At 40.4% G+C, this 22,163-nt stretch overlaps 1 protein-coding gene across 12 annotated transcripts in view; it reads left to right on the forward strand.

Annotated features, from left to right (window-relative positions):
• The window catches only part of plekha7b (pleckstrin homology domain containing, family A member 7b), a 64,138-nt gene that overhangs the window by 13,528 nt on the left and 28,447 nt on the right, over positions 1-22,163 (forward strand). For 10 of the 12 annotated variants that reach the window (XM_079339892.1, XM_079339900.1, XM_079339897.1 and 7 more), the window contains one exon: positions 17,549-17,632. In XM_079339892.1, the coding sequence (XP_079196018.1) occupies positions 17,549-17,632 (84 nt within the window). Of the gene's footprint in view, positions 1-364; positions 826-14,129; positions 14,730-17,548; positions 17,633-22,163 lie in introns of those variants that run through there. The other 2 variants (XM_079339902.1, XM_079339894.1) reach the window with 2 other exon arrangements.

Consider the following 22,163-nt stretch of genomic DNA (forward strand, 5'->3'; position numbering starts at 1 on the left):
AGTTGTACAAATTCTACATTTCTCCCATACTAACTGCCATAAAAGTGTGGGGGGTAAATGATGTAAACATAAGCTCACAGTATGTATCGATAGATACTTTATTGATCCCGAGGGAAATTCTTTTGCAATGGTCAAAACATAATAGGTAGGGTTAAAGTTCCAACATACTGAACTTCACTTCTCTTCACATCTTCAGCACTTTTGCTTTCCCACAACTGCAATTCCTCCTTCTCCCTCCTCATTCCTGTCTCTCCTCTTCTTGCTCGCCTGCATGACTGCAGAGGGAATGGCAGGAGAGAGGGCGTCCAGGGCGAGCGCTGCTGAGGAATGCACACGTTGTAGGAGAGCAGAGGAGAGGTGAGGAGAGAGGAGAGTACCACCACAGGGAGGGAATATGAAGGAGGAGAATATGATCATATGGGTTATATGGCTAATGCTTTGTACCTGTGTTCATACGTGGTGCTCTGGGGCCTCTTACATGATGCATCGGTAAGCTTGGCTGGCTTTAATAATATCCGTCACAAGCCTAATGCTCTCGGAGACAGGGGACAGTTCAGCGATTGCATGTATTTTTAGCTCCACCTCAGCAGCAGAAGCGGGAAAGAGGATGTTTTGAATGAATCAACGCCTGGGTACACAGCAAAGGACGTCAGCAGCAGCAGCGGCAGCGCTACCAGCTGAGAGGAGTACACACACACACAGGCACCACTGAGAGGAGCAGAGCACAGCGAATCATTGATCTGCAGCAGGCATGTTGGGCCAACCAGGACAGTCAACCTTACACGTCCCTTACAAGAGGCAGCCAGTGTATCGTGCGACTCACAGGTGTGTATCCCGGCCCTGCTCACGGCACAAAATGTGGGATTGCGTTGCTACGTAGCTACTCAGGAGGTGTGTCTGTCTGCTGGAGCGTTCTATCAACCGCAGGAGAGAAAGTGCTTTGATTGCATACCATTTAAGTGTCTGCAAAGTATTTGTGCAGGCAAGATAGTTGGATGTTGAAATGCGTGAGGTGTTGATGTTGAATGTTGGTGTAGCAGAGAAGGCATGCTGACATGCATTTACAGACCTTTTTAATGCCTTTTGAAGTGCATGGATCAACGTACACTAATCGAGCAGAATGAGAGAGACAGAAAAAGAGAGAGAGGGAGAGATGCTCACTGCAGTGCCTCATGATCACAGGTCATTGACTGTTGTGTTGATGTCAGCAGAACTGTGATCTCTCAGGCTGATTGTGATGCTCCTCCGTATGGTAAATGTGGAACACCTGCAGTCCTAGTTAGTTAATGCAGTACTTCGCACTTCTTAGAAAGCCACAGATTCTCAAAGGAATGTACATGTTTACACAGGTTTCTGTCTTAATCCGTGGCACAGCTGCTATAGGCCCCAGCGCACACAGACAGAACAACAGACATATACAGTAATACATGCGCTCACATATAATGTCATATCTGCTGCTTATGACCTTTTCCATGCATTGGCCGACTGTCTGTATTTTTGTATTTTTTTTCGTTTGATTAACTTTAGCGAACACATTGTGAGCTCTCGAGTCAAAGTGTGCGCATAAACATTTCATTTTTAAGTTTCATAATCGACTTGAACTTTAATGTGTATTGTGCTGTACACTGACAGCTGAATATCAAGACATCAAGCTTATCGTTTTCAGAGGTATTGACTCGTAGCAAACCGTTTTTTTTTCTTCAGATGTTTTCTAGATTATTCTGTCACTTTTAATTGAGTAGTGACGATGGCAACCATGCTATTGATCCAATCACCTAAATGTCTGCGCACAAGGTATCGAGATTATTATCATTCTGTCACGGCCTCAGTGTCAGCCGCAGCGGTAAGGTTACTTAGCCTATTTATCATTCCTACATGTGCTCCCTCATCGCTCAGCCCCCCTGCTGTGTCCTCAGCCACAGAGGCAGCAGGCTGCTAACACCAGACCACAAATTACTCCTGCCGTTTGAATAAGCATGAGAGTTGGCCTGCTTTGAATCAATATTATTCTCATTTCAAGGTATATAGCTACATTTAAGACTTAGCTCATTTTTAAATGAGCGAGCCTCATGTGAGTTTGTTTGGCGGTCTGTTTCTAATGCGTTATGCAATGCTGGGCTTCGGCCTCGGCCTGGTTCTACTCAGGAGAGCTGGATAACATCTGATTTGATGTTACAGTTCAACCAGTCAGTTCCAGTAATGTTGAGTCCCACCCAACACAGCTCGGCTTTTTACTTTTATCCCTCAGCTACAGGGTGAAATGTAGCCAAAAGACACAGCGCCTCATTGGTATGCTGGGCTGATGTGGAGGTCATATCCTCGTTAAGTGCTGCTGGTAATGGCTGGACCAGTTCAGTCTGAAAAACGACACACCTAAAATTGGTCATGGAGAGGAGGCGACCTCTCCCTAACTACTGACATTCTGGCCATTTCCAGAGAGACGCGACATTTCTAAGAATAGCCATGATGATGACAATGCCTAACAGGGTTGAGCTATTTGGAAAGGGACTACATTCTCTCTGTATTAAGACCGTGACCTTTAAATTCCCCAGGCTGTGATTTAGATCAGCCCTTTTGAGAGGGATGAAAATCAAGGGGAAGGACCGTTCTAGTAAAATCTCAATCCTGCCGGACAGTGAGAGTTTCAGAGCTCTGCACCAGATGTGGCCCACCTCCCTTCACTGATGGCTGACTTAATAAGCCTCCTAAGTCTCGACAAGCTCTCGCCACACTTGCAGGATACAGGGATCTAAAAATAGCTTCGTAATTGAGTTACTCTCTCCCAGCCAAGCCTCACCTAATGCATTTAATCCATCTGTTTAAGTTGTTGATAAAATAAAATAAAAGATGATAGTCTGAGAGATGGGAGTGGACTTCAGCCAAATTATTAAAGGATTTTTTTTAAAGTTATGTTCAGACGTTGCTTGATATCTAGTGATGAAATTGGCTGCTCAGGTTTTTGATCTGTCAACCGTTTTGAAAATGTGTGCACCTGCGATAAAAGTATAGATAGATAGATAGATAGATAGATAGATAGATAGATAGATAGATACTTTATTGATCCCGAGGGAAATTCAAGTAATAGCAGAGAAGAAATATGCACTTTACAGGGCACAGATAGGAGATAGTTTTGATAGCTTTGTGTACAGAATGTTATTGCAGAAAATCCACTATAACAAAGATATCATTTTGCATCCCACAAGAGGTGTTTTTTTTTTTTTTTAGCCAATAGGCCCTCTGGGTGTGCAGCTTTAAGGTTGTTCACTTCCACTGAGCACTGCAGTCATGAAGTAGCTGTGTTGTCTTAACCCTGTGTATCATTGTAACACAGCTCCCCAGTGGGGATGTGTTCACACGCTGCCTTTGCACTGCGGTTTGGTGTCTATTCAGGTTCTGTAATGAGAAGTGCAGGAGAGAGGTCCTCAAAGCCTGCAGCCAGTCTGGAGTTAGATCCCAGCAGAGAACAGATGTCACACGAGCACGCACACAAAAACACACACACACACACACACACATACACACATACACACACATACATACACACACAAACGCTGACTGAGTCTGCTTGTCCTGCAAAGAGCTGATTGTGAGTGTAAGAGAAGTTTTTGTTGCTCATCTTGATAAGAAGTCAGAAATATCTTTGTTTTCCTCCTCATAAATACTGAGCACACACTGAAGCTAACACTCTTTTAAGGACAGGCCCGCTGCAGTAAAGTGTGCTGCAATCTGTCTTTCTGAGTACCCTCAGGGCCCAGATTCTCTGCAGCAAAATATACCAGACTAATCAAATTTGCCTCATAGAGCAGCATCTGTTCTTCTGCTTACAAAGTACGACTTTATTATTTACCTCTGTAACAAATCTGAAAGTGTAATGTTATGTAAGCATACTATAGATTTGTCTTTTCTTCACATTGTATTTTTAATGCAGGTTGGATAATTTGATACTAACTTTCAATGTCATTTTGCTGATAACCAGCGAACCAGTGTTAGAATAAATACATATGTCGGTGTGTGGGCTCAAAAAAAGGAGGAGTGTGTTTAGTGGTGTAATGACATCGTAATGCCTCTGACAAAATTGTGTAAGGGATTTAGACATGCTCCACAGCACTGGGGTGAACTGAATGTGATTGTTGGAAGAGCTGATGGCTGGTTCTTTCCGCTTGCTAATAACCTGGACGTGGTTTTGGAAAACAGAGATTAATCTGATTCAGATCATGTAATCCTGCAGGATACATTATTAGTGGTATGTTGAAATGGTGAAAGAGGAGGACACGATTACAAATTGCTTCCACCCATAATGACAGGATAAGCTGCTGTGTCATGTTTTTCTGTGTGTTGGCGCTCATCAGAACATGTATCTGCAGCTTTGACATGTCTCCTCACATGCCAATTCTTTCACAAACCTGTGACATCAAAGGGCTACATAGCTGCTACCTGTTCACCTAGTTAGCAGCCCGCTAGCTCCGTAGACATTAGAAATAACATTCATTATACTCTCATCAGGAATGCCTCATAACCCATTCAGAAATTTGTCGCTAATATGTAGTCCTGATTTTTTTTTTTATTACCTCAAAGTTATTAAGAGAGGGTTTCTACTATTTCTACCTACTTTTTCTGTGCCCGTTTGTTACAATTTCTTTTCTTTTTTTTTTAGATTTATTTTTGATGTTGCAGGACATCAGAGATCAGATGGATAATCTGAACGTCAACATATGCAAACTGTGTGTCTGCGTGTGCGCGCGATGGAATGTGTATGTAGGAGGACAGATTGCTTACCTATGGCTGAATCACACAGTCATGCTGCAAATCATTCATTTGCTGCTGTAAAAAACCTTTGAGGGTAGATTATTGAGATATAGACGAGTCAAATGCTCGCTGCAGCAAAAGAAAACTGCTGCTGCATGGGAACCACAGAAAACTGCAGGTAGGCTTCCTTGGTTTGATACATTCACTCTATGCGTTGTTTTTGTTTTTGTTATGAAAGCACCTATTGTTCTGGCCCGTCTGCTGCACAATAACTTAAGTTGAAGGGTAGGCTCAGTTTTGGTCTGTTCTTGTGTTGTTTTTTTTGACAATTTGGTCTAATTACCAAGAAGTAGAATAGAACAACTGACTTTAGTTTTTCACTTTTTATGACTATTTATATGTTATTAGTTTTATTGTCTTTTTCATAACTGCTGAGTGTAATTTTTTTTTGTTTTTAAGACAAAGTTATCTTAGATCAGCTTCTGCTGCAGCATTGATGCAGAATCCAGGATAAGCTGCCTCACCATAAATTCTCTTATAGCCCCTCAACAGCAGCATAAGGAGGCACTTCGCATACACGTGCACATGCATCTTGTAGGAAGGTATAGCTAGAAGGCTTGCAGCTTCCCCATTAGAATGCAGGACTCGTTTTTATCACTGGGAAGATGCTGTGACAGTTCTGACAGTTTCCTCTGTATGCATATCAGATGATAAATGCATTGAAATGCAACTACAGTATAGTGCCTGTTTTCCCCCAGAATTCTCCCCTGTCTCTTATGTTTCTTTGACACTGATGAGAGAAATGGTGGAGAGACATATTTAATCTCTCAGTGTAAATGCATGTGTATGTGCCCATGTGATTGTGGATAGTTGCATATGTTGAGTGGCAGTCACATGGTGCCAAGGGGAGAGGGTAGGATCGCTGCTTCTCTATATATCTTTGAAAAGAAATAACAGAGCATACTACAACTGTTCTTTAGCATCAGGTTTACTTGAATATTGTGAGGTATTCAGTTATCGATTTGTGTAAAGAGAATTATCTAAAACTCCACCTCTGTTCCTGACCTATAAAATCTTAATGACATGTTTCCATCTGGATGTGAAACTTGTTATTCTGGTTGTAAAGGGCTTCAGTTTATATGGCATGGACATTCCAGCTGCATTTAAAGAATTTTGACTGAATATTTGACAGAAACCAACTCTTTCGAACGTTTAAACCGTAAACAGATCTAGATTTATTCATGACACTCTCCAGGACACGGTACACCATTAGTTCTTCAAAGCTCCGCCCATTAAAACATAAATAAACTCCTCAAACATTACAGTGAACGTTATACTTCAACCTAAAGTGCGCTCCCAGTATGAAAAGCTAAAGTACTGAAACAATAACTTTTGTTACATTTTTCCTCTTGACTCACATGACGTCATGTGACATGATGAAAAAACCAATAGAACCACGGCAAAAATCTGTCATCATTGGCCTTGTCTTTGCTTTTTGTTTTGAGTTTTTAAATGAGGATTCTGATGTAATCCTGAGCCCTGCTTCTGTTGAGTGTGTTGATGTGTTTCTGTTGGTTAAAATTAGACAGAAACATGGGGTGTGTACAGGATGTCTCTGACCTGGGAGGAATTTCATTTTTTCCTGCTGTTTTGTACTGCATTTATGTCTGTTCATTAGTTCATCAGATGGGAGCTTATGAGTAAGATGAATAATGTGAAGAAGAAGAACAAGAGGGACCAATCTCTTTATCTCGTCTGATTTTCTCTTTGTAATTGTTCATGACCTCGAGCACTTTAAAATTATTCATTCAAAATGATTGTTTCTGCTGACAGTGTAATGATCATCATTTTGTTAGCTAACCCTCCCACACATGGGTGGAGCTCCCTGAAGGAATTTAAGGGTGAGTGGGTCAAATTATACAGAACTGAAGTCTCTCTCCTGAGAATATGATAAAAGATGAATCAGTTACCAGCATTTCACTGCGAGAATAGTCGTCTTTAAAATATCTGAATAAACATGGACAAATGGTTTTTTAAAAGGTGGTCATTTTATTTTCTGTAACAGACTTTTATTTCAGTTTCATACATGCGGTAGGATTTCCTTCTGCTCCATTATGAAGGTTTAATTAGATCTTTCTGATTTGGATTTGTAAAGCTAGCCACCATATCAACATGGCTTGCTGCATATCATTCCCACTGGTCTCTAATGCTTGAAGCTTCTCTGGTAAGCCATCTCTTACCAGAGATTTTCAGTTTTAGCACACCCCCACACTTAACATCTCCTTCTGCCCTACATTGCACAGCTAAGTGATTAGCTGTGTTTGGTATTGCACTGTGGGTTTGACTTAGCAGCTGAGTTACAGTATGCAACATTCAAGCAGATGCTCTTGTTCAGTAGCCCGGGCCAAAAAGTATTTCACTCTGTCTTTAGTGTAGGTCAGACGTCATTAGTCTTCACAAATGAAGACAAATGGAGCTTGACTGAGCCAGATCATATCCCATATATCCCAATCCCATGTTGGAAAATCTTCCATGAGGAAGATGCAGTGAACAAAAAAAACCAAAACTATATTCCTGTCATGCCTGCCCATCATTTAATTATGTCAGTTAAAGTGGAGCAGTGACAGAGGGGGAAAGGTAGGGCAAAAACAATTTAAGCTCGAGATGAAATATAATTGCACACATTTGGTTATATTCATTCTTGTCAGGAACTGTTGCCGATTATCAAGCATGCTATGCTGTTGCTCTTAATGCATCACTCTTATCAGATTACATCAGTGTGCGTTTCAATGTGAGACACTGAGTTCGTCCAGATTTTCTACTGCAGGCGTAGGGTCTACCTTTTACCTGGTATCATTTACTTGGATCAAAACACCAAACACATCTGCTCGGTACACCTGGCTTTGCGTTGATGGTTAAGTGCACACAAAGTTTCCAACAGAATATTGAAACCCCGTGTTAAACGCAATACGAATGATCCATTCGAGTATCTTCAGCTAAAAAAGGGATGACGAGCACAAAGGATTCTGGTCAATAATTACTATAGGGCCCTAGAGGACGTGAGCTCATGACCTCAATAAAGCAAAAAAACAAAACAAAAAAAACTATGAAAAAATGTTTATAACTTTAGAGTTGCTGTACTCACAATAACATATAATGATGTATTGTAAGAAAGTGGAGCCGGTGCATGTCTTATCTTTGACTCTAGAGGCCAAGGTGATAAACATAAATCACAGATTATTGAGATTACACACAAGTAACATAGTTCATGGTTATGCATCATTATTATAACCCGCTCAATAACAAGCACGTTGCCATCTTCATCTTCATTAAATGTTTGTTCACCTACTTTCGTGTGAGGTGTCTCTCGAGCTAACAAGTTATTCTTCCTTCATTTCACATTTTTTGGCCCATAGAAGATTCAATTGTATAGGGTTTGTCTACTCAATGTTCCTCTCTATTTCTTCTGTGTAATTTTCGATCCATCACAGTAAAGTCTTTGCTGTCGGACCCAATTTATGACCTCATATTTTCACACAGTAGAGCCTTAGGTATCATAGCTTTTGAAAATGAGCTAGTGTGGTGACGTTATTAGCAGGTATAAAATACATGAAGGAAAGCTATTAAAAACAAATGTCATGCTTCCTGTGTAATAAAGTGTTTGATGGACTTTATGGATCCATCTACTGTATAGTATAAAATGACATGTAGGCAATCTAAAATGAATTTTTTTTTTAAATGTAGTGCAAATGTAGTGTTTTTTTTTAGATCAGCTATAACCTCATAACTGTGTTCTTATAGACTGGTATAGTGATGACGTATTTTTGGAAGCCAACCCAATAGAAATGGCGCCAGTGGTTCCTACGAAAATTCGCCTATGGAATTTTTGCATTGGATTTTGGATCTTTGCAGAAAACAAGCTCTGTGTCAAACACACGTTTTCGAGTTCCCGGTGGGATGACGTTTAATGTCTCAGATAACCACTGTAGTTTCAGTTAGCTTCTCGTTAGCAAACACCATTTAAAGTACACCTAAAAACTTTAATATTCACAAATATGAGTCTTAGCTAACGTAGTTTATCTCGTCTAACAAAAACTCACTTCCTGGTTTTAGGACTCTATATTGTGCATCGCCTAATGATTACAACTTTTATATACTAATTTCAAGCAATAAACAAACTAAGGGTGAAACCTTTGTTTGCTGTGCCGAGCATTACTCAGACATAGTGTCCTTTAGTTTACGCCAGCCACACAGATGGAGTACTCTCAGATGTTGCTGTGGTCCTTCTGAGTGCTGACAAATTATGTTCACTATGCAGTCATGTTCACTGTTATAACCTACTTAAATTTTTTTTATGGTCAAATTGTCATTTGTAAGTCACTAATTTTCATTTTTTTCGGACCCAAAATAAAAAAATGCTATTCATATAGCCCATGGCACCTCTGAATCATGGCAGTCAAGTGTCAGGGTATTATCCCTTATTAACCTGGGGTTTCCTGGTTTCTTTTATTCCTGGCTCAGACCTTAGATAATAAAGGTTGACTCAGTGCCTTTGAACCTCCCATATTGATGTGCTGATCACACGGGGGGTAAAGGCTGATGATGAGAGAGAAAAGAGACATCAGCTGTTCTCCTTTCATTTCTTTCAGAGTCTGCTAGATTTCAGTTCAGCTTATCTATTATCCTCAAAAATAAGAAGTTTTATGACTTTCTTGTGTTTGGCAAATTTGTCAATTAGCCAAGAGCAACTTGAATTAAGGGCAAGATTAACAGCATCCCCTGCTGTGCTTTGTATCCAATCTGTTTTGCACTGTCAGGTATTTGATAGTATTGCTGAATGTGTATTTTTGTCTCGGTCAGAGATGATCTGCTTACAAAATCTTCCCTCCTGTAGCTCGTCAGGAGAGATCTGCCAAGTTGGATCAAATGTCAGAACATTCATACCAAACAGTTCTGCAGTGAGTTACATATTCAATTCAATTCAATTTTATTTGTATAGCACATTTCATACAAACGTAAACTCAATGTGCTTTACAGACACAATAAAACGTAATTTAAGATATTAAACAAAACAATGTTTAGAGCGCTTACCGGAACCATACACCAATCAGATGTACACGCTCTCATACAAAGATAAACTCAACCACAAGAAAAAAGCAATGTCTTAAGATCGCTTTTAAAGGCGGAATTATTTGGATCTTATTAATATCTTGAATTTTTTAATTCAATTCTGTAGTGAACTTGAAGCCAATTAAGGTTTTTTAGGATTGGTGTTATGTGTTCTATATTCTAGTTTCTTTATTGACATTTTGGTCCAGCATAGAGGGACTTACACCACTTACCTCTAGTCTTCTGGATATGAACGCACAGATCAGTTGTTCAGAGTCAGATTGGGTCATAAAGCAGCTGAGTTTGATATGTTCTGAAGATGACAGAAAGCTGTCATTGTAATAGCTGTAATGTGCTTTGGAAAGTTTAGATGTGAATCAGTGATGACACCTAGGTTTAGGAAAAGATGATTATATGGACATGAGCTCTTTCCTTTGTCTTGGTGGGCCTATAATCAGAATTTAGTTATTTGCTAAGCTGTAGAACATTTTCTAACAACCAGAAGCTAATTTCCTCAGTGCATTTGGACATTTTATTTATGGGACTTTGAAGTTGTGTATCATCGCATAGGAGTGATAGGAGATATTGTGTTTCTGTGTGATGGAACCAAGAGCTAGCATTGAAAGATTGATAGTGAATGCTGAGATAATCTGATCTAAAGTTGCCAAGTGAGACTGAGAATGTTCTGTTTTGTAGGCAGGAGCAGAAATGTTTCCACGTTTACCAGATTAATTTAAAACACAGAGTTGCAATGGAGAAGAACATCACCAACCAGCTCTCTATTATAATTTGTCTGGTGCAGTTTTCATTGTGTTTAAAAAGAGGGTTACAGCTGATGCTATTCAGTGTATCTCATGCTCTTTGACATTTAGTAGGTTGTTTTAAGTATATCTAGGAATGATACTATAAAGAAAGGATGGTTTGCTCACTTTATGAGTAGAGCGTAAAAGACTTGTTTAGCTGTGGCCTCCACAGTGGACTGTATTAAAACCAACAGAAAAGCAGCAGCAGATGGCTCTGCTGTGTTGGAAATGGATATGCTCTCTAATAAATAAGCAGACGTTTTAGTAATGTCTCGGGGTTAAAAACAAGTGAGGCTTTACTTTACATAATTTAAAATGCGATTAAGTGTGCAAAACTATCAAACAGTTTATGGCCCTTTTCCCTACTCCGTTCCCCCAAACACACACTCACTCCACATTTTGACAACCCTTGTTAACATAAATGAGAAGATGAAATAAATAAAACTCCAGGTTGCTCGGGGTCGTCATTATTCATCAAGTCGAGTGCATGGTAAATCTGTGGTATTAGATATTGACCCGGAGCTGCAGGGACCCTTCATTGATATTCTCCCCTGGGTAACCTTAGCTTTAGAAAACATCCAAACTTTTTCTTTGTCACAGCATATCCCTGACTATTGATCCCTGGGCTTTAAGAAGTCATATTGTCATGGTTGGAGGCGTTGGAAACCCATAATGTCTTTGATGAGTTACTTCAAATGAACCTTTATAAATATTTATCAGTCAGCTTAATCTGTGCCAATGGAGCAAAAGAAGTGCTGATGTGCTCACAGTCTTGTACAATCAGTATCAATCTCTCACCAGGGTACATTTTTCTCTCCCTGCTGGCAGCTACTGGACTGATTTCAGTTTCAGAAAAGTCAATAAAAGTGCAACCCAGATCAAACCTCTTGTGTATCAGATATTGATAAGAGTATGTGACTCTTTGTGAAGCCTATTAGGCCAGCACAATTTGAGTTACATATGATCACATAGTTTAATAATGGGATGGTTAAATATGTGATTTAAAAAAACAGATTGTTTATTAGCCCTGATGTTAAAGTGCATGTCTTTCAAAATGTTAATGCACAACAGCCATGTTTGTGAGTTTTCTCTATAGTCCACCTGGTCAGCAAAATGTTCACTTGCTGGGTATCACTGCACGGTGTGTGACTATCCTTGTTCATTGGATTTCAGGTAGCCGTTTGTGATGTTTTTATTAAGCGGGTTCTTATCTTGATGGTGATAAAAATGCGATCTATAGTGCTGCCCTAGTTTGAACATAATAGATAAGCGCCATCATTTTTCCTTGTTGTCCTCCAAGTGTTTGAAAATATAATTTCCACTTGAGCAGGCATGAAATGAGATGTGACTGATGAACACAATCTATTTTTTGAACATGATTCAGGTCAAAACTTTCCCCCCCAGTTTCTGTGCAGGGATAGAAGTGTTTCTTGCCTCCTAATTAATTCTTCTTTTCTTTTTTTTTTCTTCTTTTTTTTCTTTTTTACTATTGGCTCAACAAAGGCCTGTCTAACATTCACTGCAGTCTAATTAGCTTTGCTTTTGTTTAGGAACAGCATGGCCTAAAGGACCAGTGTGACTGCAATGAAATGTGCTGTGTCAGAACAGTGTGTGTGTTGAATGTTAATAAGGTGACAGCTCTTTCAATTTCTGCCAAAGCATCTGTCTTACAGGGCTACGGACACCGACAAGTCCTTCCACCTCTGTTCAGCTCTTCTTAGAGCCTGTTTGGATGTGATTGTACCAGACTTTGCTCAGTGTTGCGTGAGCGGTTTGCTGGATGGCTACAGACTTTGTAAAAGCAGAGCTTAGACCTGAGTGTTCCCGTTTTATTGATGCCATGTTAGAACAATCAAATCAGTTCTCCTGTGTCACACTGCCCACTCCGTTTGGAGTCTGTGCTGCTGTAAACAATGAACGTCATCATGATTATGATGGAGGGGAATGGGTGCAATGGCAGTTAGTGTGAAATGTGTTTGGGTGGAGCACCTCATTTGCATACTGAGTGATAGAGGAATCTCCCAATAACTCTTTGGGGACCCTGCTGGTATTATTACTCCAAATGTCAGGGAAATGAACCCGAGTGAGGCTGCTTCAACGCTCTGCTGTGAAACTGATAAAAGGTCAGTCACCACGTGCAGATCCTGCTGCAGAACGCTTATCTCCTTAATGGCTTGCCGTGTCTAGATACTATGCACCTAGCACTATTATTACAGCTTAATTAATTTTGCCTGCTTGTGATGCTACAGGGTGTTTCTGGTTGTCCATGAAATCGTTCTCTCTCTATGTAAAGTCCTGTCACCCATTCACCCTGCCTATGTGTGTGTGTGTGTGTGTGTGTGTGTGTGGGGTAGTCTTTAGGGTTCAATCCTGGTTCATGGCACCTAATTTGACCTCTCGTGTGTACACATCAGCAGCATTTGTAACGTTATGTGTTTGTTTTTATTATGCGTTGGATTCTGCAGAAGCATTTCACATGTGCAATAATTGCTCCTGATATTAATTATTAAATTTTTGCAGCTAATTGAATGAATCTAGACTGAAGTCAGCAGCACAGCTTAATTAAATGATTGACAGTTAGTGTTCTTCTGTGTTTAGATGCACAGCATTGATTTGTGTTTTACTCAGAACTACAATGTTAAGCTAAATACAAGCGACATATTTATATATATATCTTTTTTTTTCACTCTTAATGGATTATTTCCTGTTTTTTTTTTGCATTGACTCATTTAGCTTTCCTCTTCTGCTGCTTAGATGTGGGTTTTTTTCAGGCAGATTCTGTAATGCGTGTTATGAAGGCTGCAGAGATGGAGACAAGTGGCTCTTCTGGCTCGTGTTGACAGCACTGAAATAATTGCTTTACTTAGGAGTTCTTATTCCTGTAGGTTGGAAAGTTGTACTGCCCCCCCCCCCCCACCTCCCCCCCTTAATTAAAACTAAAGAGAGTTGTTATTGAATTCAAAGTCTAACATGTGGTGAAACATCACACACAAGGGGCTGAGGTCCTGAAGTAAGAGATGCTTGGTTGTCAGTCAGATTCAACATTTACAGCTGGCCTACAGTATGCTCGTACCACCTGCTCCTCTGCCCCACATTCCTCAGGATTAGTTTAAATTCCCTCGTAGAGCAGGTCAACATTACATTTAAACCAGTGCTCAAAAAGTAAACACTGCCGACCTTGAAGTGCCCTTGAAGGGGCCCAAGAAGAGTGATAATCTGTTTGACAATCTGTGGTATATTTCTGGATCCTGATTTAGTTACTCAATTGTCTATTTTTCTTGTTTTTCCCTGGAAGTTGTTGTGGTCTTTAAAAAAAAAAAAAAAAGATTATAAAGCAAGGCCCAAACAATAAAAGCGCTACTCTGCAGATATTAAACAAAAGCTGGTGTGAATGCTACAAGAGAGTGAGAGTGTGTCCACTGTCTTCTGTTTATTGGTTTACACAACATTTTAATGTATACTGTAGATTACTTGTTCTGCCTAATGACAAAAACGTTGTCTTCCCTGATTTAGCTGTGATGCTGCCACTTAGAGATGACAGTCTCATACTGAGCACACTATGAGGAGTGACAATGACCATTTGACTGTTATCAAGACTTCATGTGTTACATGTTACAAGCATCATGATTTACTAGTTTTCTAGAATGCCTATTTTCTAGAGGAATGGAGGGTAACTTTAATTCCCGGCGAAGAGGGAGTGAGGCAGTGTAGAGAGGAGAGCAGAACAGAATGGGAGGAGGATCTGATAAGCAACTGAGGTATTCCACTGATGGGAGGGAGTTAGATCTCTACCATCCACTCAGGAAGTGTGGGGTGAAACTCTCTGACAGCACGCCTGAGCAGGAGAAAGCAAAGATAAAGCGCTCACGCTCTCGCCCCGCTGGCATCACTTTGGTCTGCTCTTTGTGGATGCCAGCCGCTGCAAGGAGACACTCTGCGTCTTCCACCTGCCCTGGCAATGCCAGAGGGATTTCCGTGACCTGCAGCACCACAGCGAGTACAACAGCTGATTTATGATGATTCACTATCTGACAGCATGTGACTTTGTCTCCAGTGGCACAGCAGAGAATAGTAAGTGGCTTTTTATTTGCCGGGATTTCCCCTTGAGGTGGGAGTGTTTTAGGTAAGGGGTTGATACAGTTAGCAGATAGTGACGTCCCTGTCTTTGATGTGCATGTGTGTTGTGGAACAGTTATCAGCCTCAGTGGTTTTCTATCTCTGAGAGGTGTGTAAAGCACAGAGCTGTGCCTCTGTTAGCCTGCTGCCAAGACTTAGCCCTTGTGTTGGACAGGGATTAGCCTGAGCCTCTTGTTTCTGCTGAAAGTAGAATGGGTAGCACATGCCAGCGAAGACGCGTGGTTTACAGTTGTTGCAGCATTTAGGGACAGAAGGGATTTGAGCTGCACTGATGCTGTTTTTACACCGTTCTGTGAAAAAGCTTTGGCTGGAAGAAGAAAAAAAAAAACAAGTTGCCTGTGGACTCAGGTCCCACACAGCTGCTGTATGGGTCATAACATTATGATAAAGTTTGTTTCACATGACGGGTGGATTCCCTTTTTTTTTTTTTTTTACCTGACTGACACCTTTTTGTCGGCTATGATTCAGTCTTGTTAACACTGTGGTAACAACTCAACTTTGCAGTGTTCCACATTGAGAGCAGCTCTCTCGAGGCTCTCAGTAATCAGAGATGCCTTTGTTTTCTCTTCTTAACCAGATCACTGGAAGCACAAACCCTTTTTGATTTGATGGTCTGTGTTTTGGGTAGGTTTCAATGTATGCGACCAACAAAACAATATTTACAACAAAACCTTGGGCTTCCATTCTTTGCTACTATATTAAGCTCAACAATATGTACGTTTTCATTTACATTTCTTATATTAAAGAGTGTATGGCAGTAATTTAACAAGCTGGAATAAAATTTGACTAATAACTGTTTGTTTTTTACGTTGATCATACTTATTTTAAGTTTGAAGATGAATTGAGTAACAGCTTGTATGTTACAGCCAAGAGTCATGTCAAATCAAAACACAGAGTCGTATTTCTTACAGGAAAGTCTATAGCATCTGCGTCTGAGTTACACTCAAAACAATTTATTACTCTGCACAGAGTGCTACAGCTCCTCAGCAGCAGTTCATCTGCTCCTATGGGACAACGTTGTCACGGGCATTGATGAAAGCTAGTTCTGTGCAAACAAATAGACCCTCTGTGCTGCAGAGTTTGTAGACCAAGCGGAGATGCTGCAAAAAAAAAAAAAAAAAAAAAATTCCATGACAAATAGTTCAGAAGTAATGCGGCTAAAACAAAGCCTCAAAGAATGCAGATTCCTAATTAACAGGGGATGCTGGTGCAGAGCTGTGCGTGCCCTGTGTAGCTCAGCAAATTATGAGCAGTTACAAGACAACATGCGTGGCAAAGCCTCTATCTGTCTTTGTGCGTGTCATGTTTGAGTGATCCTTCTTTTAGCATGTATGTTTGGCAGGATTTATGGATTGTTTATATTTGCTGTCTTTTTCTCTGTGTGTGTGTGTGTGTGTGTTTGTGTGTGTGTACAGTATCACTGAGCATCACTCCTTTTCAACACACACGCTGAACTTTTTCTGAAATGTCAACTCATAAATCTTTGCCCCCTGCTCCGTTTCTCTCTCCACCCTCTGCTGCAGGCTGATGCAGTGAGGCCCCCGCTCTCTGTTTACATCATTCTTTGCCTCATGTCGCTGGAAAGCTTTGCAGCTGCTCCTCAGAGGATTCATCTCTGATGGCTGGATATATAGACACTTATTTACCCTTGATGTACTTCAGATAAGATACTACTGTAAACATGTTTATCTTAGACAGATTTATTTTTTATCTGGCGCCCTGTTTATCTTTATGAGAAGTAGCATATGAATTCAGCCTCTGCATATCATTTACTCTCGGATTTTATTGCCAGCTGATGCAAAGTATTTTACAGCTTCTGTTGAAGAACAGTGTTATGGTCCTAATGCTGTTATAGGCTGTGCATGATGGTGATGGGAAATAATAAGAAAGGTTTTAAGAGAGTAAGATAGAAAATTTACAAAAGCAGGCTTTAAAAAGGGGTTGCAGTTCAGTACATTATCACAAAGGGTCACTCTGCTCTCAGTTTTTCAGTCAGCCTGAATGTGACAAATACTTTACGCCACTTTATAGCCAATGTCCTCATTATTTGAAGAGAAGCTGTTTCCACACACACACAGGCCTTTGCAGCTGGTACTGACAAAGATGTTGCCTCAATGGAAAAGAAGTCCATCAGAAAACATTTTATGTTGACTCTCGATGCGGCAAAGATCCAACGCAGAAGGCAAAAAAAGAAAGAAAAAGAAGGCCGCAGCATCTCAAGGAACTGTGTCGCAAATTTTATGTGAGTGGCAACTGGATAATCCTGCGTATACCTAAAAGAGCGTCTGCAGCAATGTGATTTGTGTAAATGGTTGGGAAATGATTGTCACATGTACAACAGAGAACACAAATGCAAACAGAGTCAGAGCACAATAATAAATCGTTTCACACCAGCACCTCGAGCCACTTATCTATTCCTTATTCTCTCTTGTGGCAGTAACATACATTCATGCTCCAGTTAAAGCAATGAATGGCCCCATGCAACTGAAATCAATAAAGCCTGGCGAGCTGGCTAAAGGAGAGTGCTGAGCCTCACACTTTGAGTAAGAGAACATGAGCTGTGGTTCCTGACCCGAGTGCAGAGCTAACGTGCATCTTTACTGATGATTGCGGTCTTCAATGTAAGCTAAGCTTTTAGTCAACGCACGGCTGTTTTGGGAAATGATGAGGCAGGAAAGGGATTTGCACGACCATACCATTAATTTTTTTTATCTCTCCATATTGTGTGTTGTGCATCCTTGTCTGTCTTACAGCCACAACCTGAGGGCTACATCTTTCCGGCATCCTGTTACTGGGCAGATTTCCCCTGAAAACACAGAATACACACTACAGGACAGGTGAGTGGGCTTCCCTGTCCTAGAAAGGATGCATTTAACGCATGCTAAAATGTATATATGGGTTAGTCCAAGGTCACGCAATGGGAGGCCAAAAATAGACTTGTAAAAAGCTTGTCACCCTCACTGATGAAGCATATCACAGAGGAGGGGGGGGGGGTACTATTCCTTAAATTACTGCCTTAATTGGATTTATGGTAATACATTAGCTGGCTCTAACATATGCTTTTGATCGTGTTACGAGAACATTTAGCTCACAAATCTCTCTTCGTCAATCAGCCGATTTATAGTCATCTTTGTTTTTCTTACTGGTCTGTCATGGATGTATTCCTAAATGTAGCTGGATCGCAAAATCAGATTTTTTCATTCTGGTTGAAGCAATAATGGCATTTCCTGAACTACTCTGTGCATAGTTCTCTTTTTCTTATAGGGAATGAGATTTCTGACATCGTAATTGTGCCAGACGTTGCCGCACTGCGTGTTGACATCTACTACTTTACTCGTTGCCATTCACGGCAATGTGTTGTTGTTTCTTATTCCTTGTCTGAATGTCATCCTGCAGAACCATCAAAGCTGAATGACAGAGTTAGAGCACAACATAAAGAAGCAGGTGTTTGATCAACTATAAGCTGGGTGGTGTAAGATGATCATGCACAGCTCAGACTTCACTATAGGCTGAAAACAGGTTGAGAGACAAGCATGTGACTGCCACATTCTTCCCAATTAAAAGAATCTCTGTCAAAGAATGCAAACTAATTGTGATTCAACTGCTTGTATGAAACTCTCCATTATCCTTCCTGAAGTTCTGTTGAGCCGGGGATTTGAGGGCTTTAGGACATGGTCGCCTGACTTGCATATTTGTAACAGTGATAGAATGATTCTTTAACTTTGAAATGCCAGTCGTAATTTCTTTGAGCTAAGAATAGTATAGCCCCTCTAACAGCAAAATGACCAAGATGTCATTATGAAGGCAGAACAAGGTTGAACAAATAAATGAACAAGCATATGGAGAAGGCAACTAAAAAGTCCTCCATAAATAACTTGACACTGCGTGTCCCAGAGTCTGTACTAAATGTTACAGCTGCAGAACTCACCTGTGTGTTCAACATATAGATGGAAGGAGCTCAACCAAAATCAGGACACGGTTTCTCTTAAACAGCATGTGCAAGACGGATACTGTCGTTAGCTATGCTCCATGTTTTAAGGAATAAAAGATCAAAGCAAACACTACAATGTTTACAATGAATGTTCTCCGTTCTAAGTCTTGTGTGGATTGTTCTAATTTAAGCTCCAAACTAATACCAGACAAACGTTTCTGTGAGAGGAGAGGGGAGGGGTGAAAAACAGCTTTCGTTCAGACTAGGGCTGCACAATATGGGAAACTTCTGTGATGTGAGATAACATTGTTCAGTATTGCAGTAAAGATACGAAGTGGGACAAATAAACTAATATTAAAGAGTACATGTGGGCTAGAGCTCACTGTGTTCTCTCTTTCTGCTGCACTATCTGTGTCTGCAGCATGTTCCCCCTGAATCTAAAATAGATCTTTAAACCAACCTCAATTCTCAGGAATACATTGTGGATTGTTGTACACAATCCAATTTGATGAGGCCAGACCATGAGCTGAATCTGTGCCTGTTTGAAAGGTCTGACTCTGTAGTCAGAGACGTCAGAGCACTGTAACACTGGTAGGTACGCAGAGCAGATAACTTATCATTATTGCCCCATCTGAGGATCTTTTGTCATATTATTGTACGGTCTTATATTTTTTAAAGGTATTTTTGAATGTCTTATATTTTGCTCAATGAATGATCGTAATGATATGAATCATTTGTGTTTAACTCTGTAAGGCCCTTTGACTTGCACCATGTATGAATGGTGATCTATAAATAATATACCACTCCTTTTTTTAACCACCATATTGGCACCGATTCATGTAATGCTTTGAAAGTATGCATCAATGAGCCCAGGTCTACAACCAGTAGTAAGATCAATAAGGTAACGTTATAAGTTGTACAAGGAGAGTTCGAACTCTGTCTAACACGAGCTGTAATGTTTTACGGTACACACTCACCGTTAACTGAATCTTAAAGATTTCTCTCGTTCTAAAACATCCTCTCTTTACTTTCATGTTTCACTTTAGCTCTTCTTTTCGTCGTCCTTTTCCCAACCCTGCTGTAGAGTGTCGTAGAGTATAGATGCTGCAGTCTGGATATTGAACGTTTGCAACACAGGCGTGACCTCACTGTTCCTGCAAAATGTAGCTTCTGTTCACTGTCACGGTGATGTTGTGGGATTCATTCCACGTACAGTGATATCTGAAAAGGAAGCTGGTTTCTTCTATGAATCACTGGCTCCCTTCCAGGCATGAAGAACCTCAGTGTGTCCCCCTGAGACCCGTATCAAATTGAGGACAGAGCAGGAAAAAAGGGCTTTAGGAGGCCCTCGCCCATGGAGAGGTCGATCAGCCTCTGCTTTGCTAGACTGAAAGCTTTGACTTTTTCTATAGATCGCCACGCTTTGATCAATTCGTCAATGCTCCTCGTGTTCACCTACAGCCTGACAGGATTAAATAATGTCAAATATGCCCTCATTTTCATCACAGCAGGAGTAGCAGTGAGGGACGGGGCTTAGTATATTTACCCTTCTTGCACTTCGTAATGTGAAATATCACTCCTCTTCACCGCATGTCACAACAAATCTCATGGGGGAACGCTTCCAATGACAGAGGTGGTAAACAGTATGAAAGCTTCACATAAAACAGCGCAGTCCCATTGATAGAACAGAAACATCCTGTAAAAAAGTCTGGCTGCAGTCCAGGCTGTGAAAGCAGATACTGTAAGTTTTGTTCTACTGTTTCTCTCTCTCTCTCTCTCTTTCTCTCTCTCTCTCTTACTCGCCCCCCCTGTGCATTTTGTTTTTGGTTGTAGTCTCTGACAGCCATCTCTGGCTTATCTCCTTTTCCTTACGTTTGGTGTAGTGCAGCACAAAAAGCAGTAAAAAAACAACAGGGTTCGTGCAGCTTTCAACCCCGCTGTGTTGAACAACGCAGGCGGCAGGGGCAGCGTCACCAATTCTATGCTCTCCCTTCACTTCTCGTGAGGCAGAGTTGAGACACGTTAATTGGACTGGTAGACTGGCTGCAGAGATGTTAAGGCTGTTTCTCTAACGTAAACCCTCTTATGAGGTAATAGACCATTTTAAAGGCCTTGGAGAGGAACTATTGGCAAATAAGTGTTTAAGTAAACACTGTAGACAAGAGTCACATTGTTGGACTGTTTATGCCAGGTGGCCTCTTCTTTGTACTTTTACTTAAGAGTTGTGCATTTCATCATCTTTATTTTAACACGTACCTTTAGTCTACAGGAGTAAGAGCATGACTGAACATTAAAGTTGATCTTCACCATGTGTTCCCACCTTGGGTTCTAGGGGGGTGTAAACACTTACCTAATAGTTTATGGAAAGGTCATTTGGTAGGAATGAGTGTGTAGACCTTTTCTCTTGGGATTTTATAAATGGAAACAATTAAGATTGATGTTTTTTTATGGATTAGTTTTTCATGTGGCTCATTTTTTCTTAAGGACAAGGGGCTCCAGAACCATTTGTCTGCAGCATCGAAAGATTGTGTCCGGTTTAAACTGGTATTTATCTTAACAAGAGGAGGTGGTAAAATAATGCGTGATCACCATAGCATGAGGAAAACCATATATATCTTTTTTTTAATTAATCCTCAAAAATGCAACATGCATTAACCAAGAAGAAGACTTATGAGGGTCATGACTTTGTTTTAATCCAAACGTTTGCAACCTGCAGAGCAGCTTTCCAATGAGATGTAGAAGGACGTCTACCATGATTTACTGGAAATCTGCAGGATCTGCATGTTATTACTTAAATAGCACAAACGTTAATCAAATTCATTTCTCGCTGTCTCCAGTCTTTCCTCGTTATCTATGATGTATCTCCCTCTAAGCACGTAAGACAAATCAAATCAAAAAGCTGCAGCTGCCTGAAATCATTTGTTGACAATATAGGGGTGCATACTAAGCAAAAGAAAAGAAAAAAAAAACACATCTATAAATGATCACTATACATGCAGAGGCAGCCAACATGCCCCCAACCTTAATAACCCCAGTAAGAGGTTTAAGAAAGATAGTTATATTTCTCATTTAAAGATATTGATTACCAGGTCACTGGAGTATCTTTTAACATTTATATAAATAACTGATGTTTCTTATGTTCACTGTCCTATTATTAATGTACATGTCCCTGTCCCCTGTAGTTGTTTTTACACAGTCCATGTGAAGCACAGTGTGTAGGTCCACAGTGAGTTGTGCTTATTAAAGCCCGGCCTTGTTTCTCAGTGTTGAATAGTTCAGAAAAAAATCTCCACACTTGAACCAAGTTATCTGTTGAGAAGTCGATGATGCAACGCTTTGAAAAAGCATCTTGTGTCTGCTAATTATTCTTTTATCTTTTCTATGGACTATATTGTGTTAATATTTTATGATTTATTTGTTTAATTAATCAGTTTCTC

The sequence above is a fragment of the Symphodus melops genome (assembly GCF_947650265.1).
Source record: "Symphodus melops genome assembly, chromosome: 3".
Classification (NCBI taxonomy): domain Eukaryota; kingdom Metazoa; phylum Chordata; class Actinopteri; order Labriformes; family Labridae; genus Symphodus; species Symphodus melops.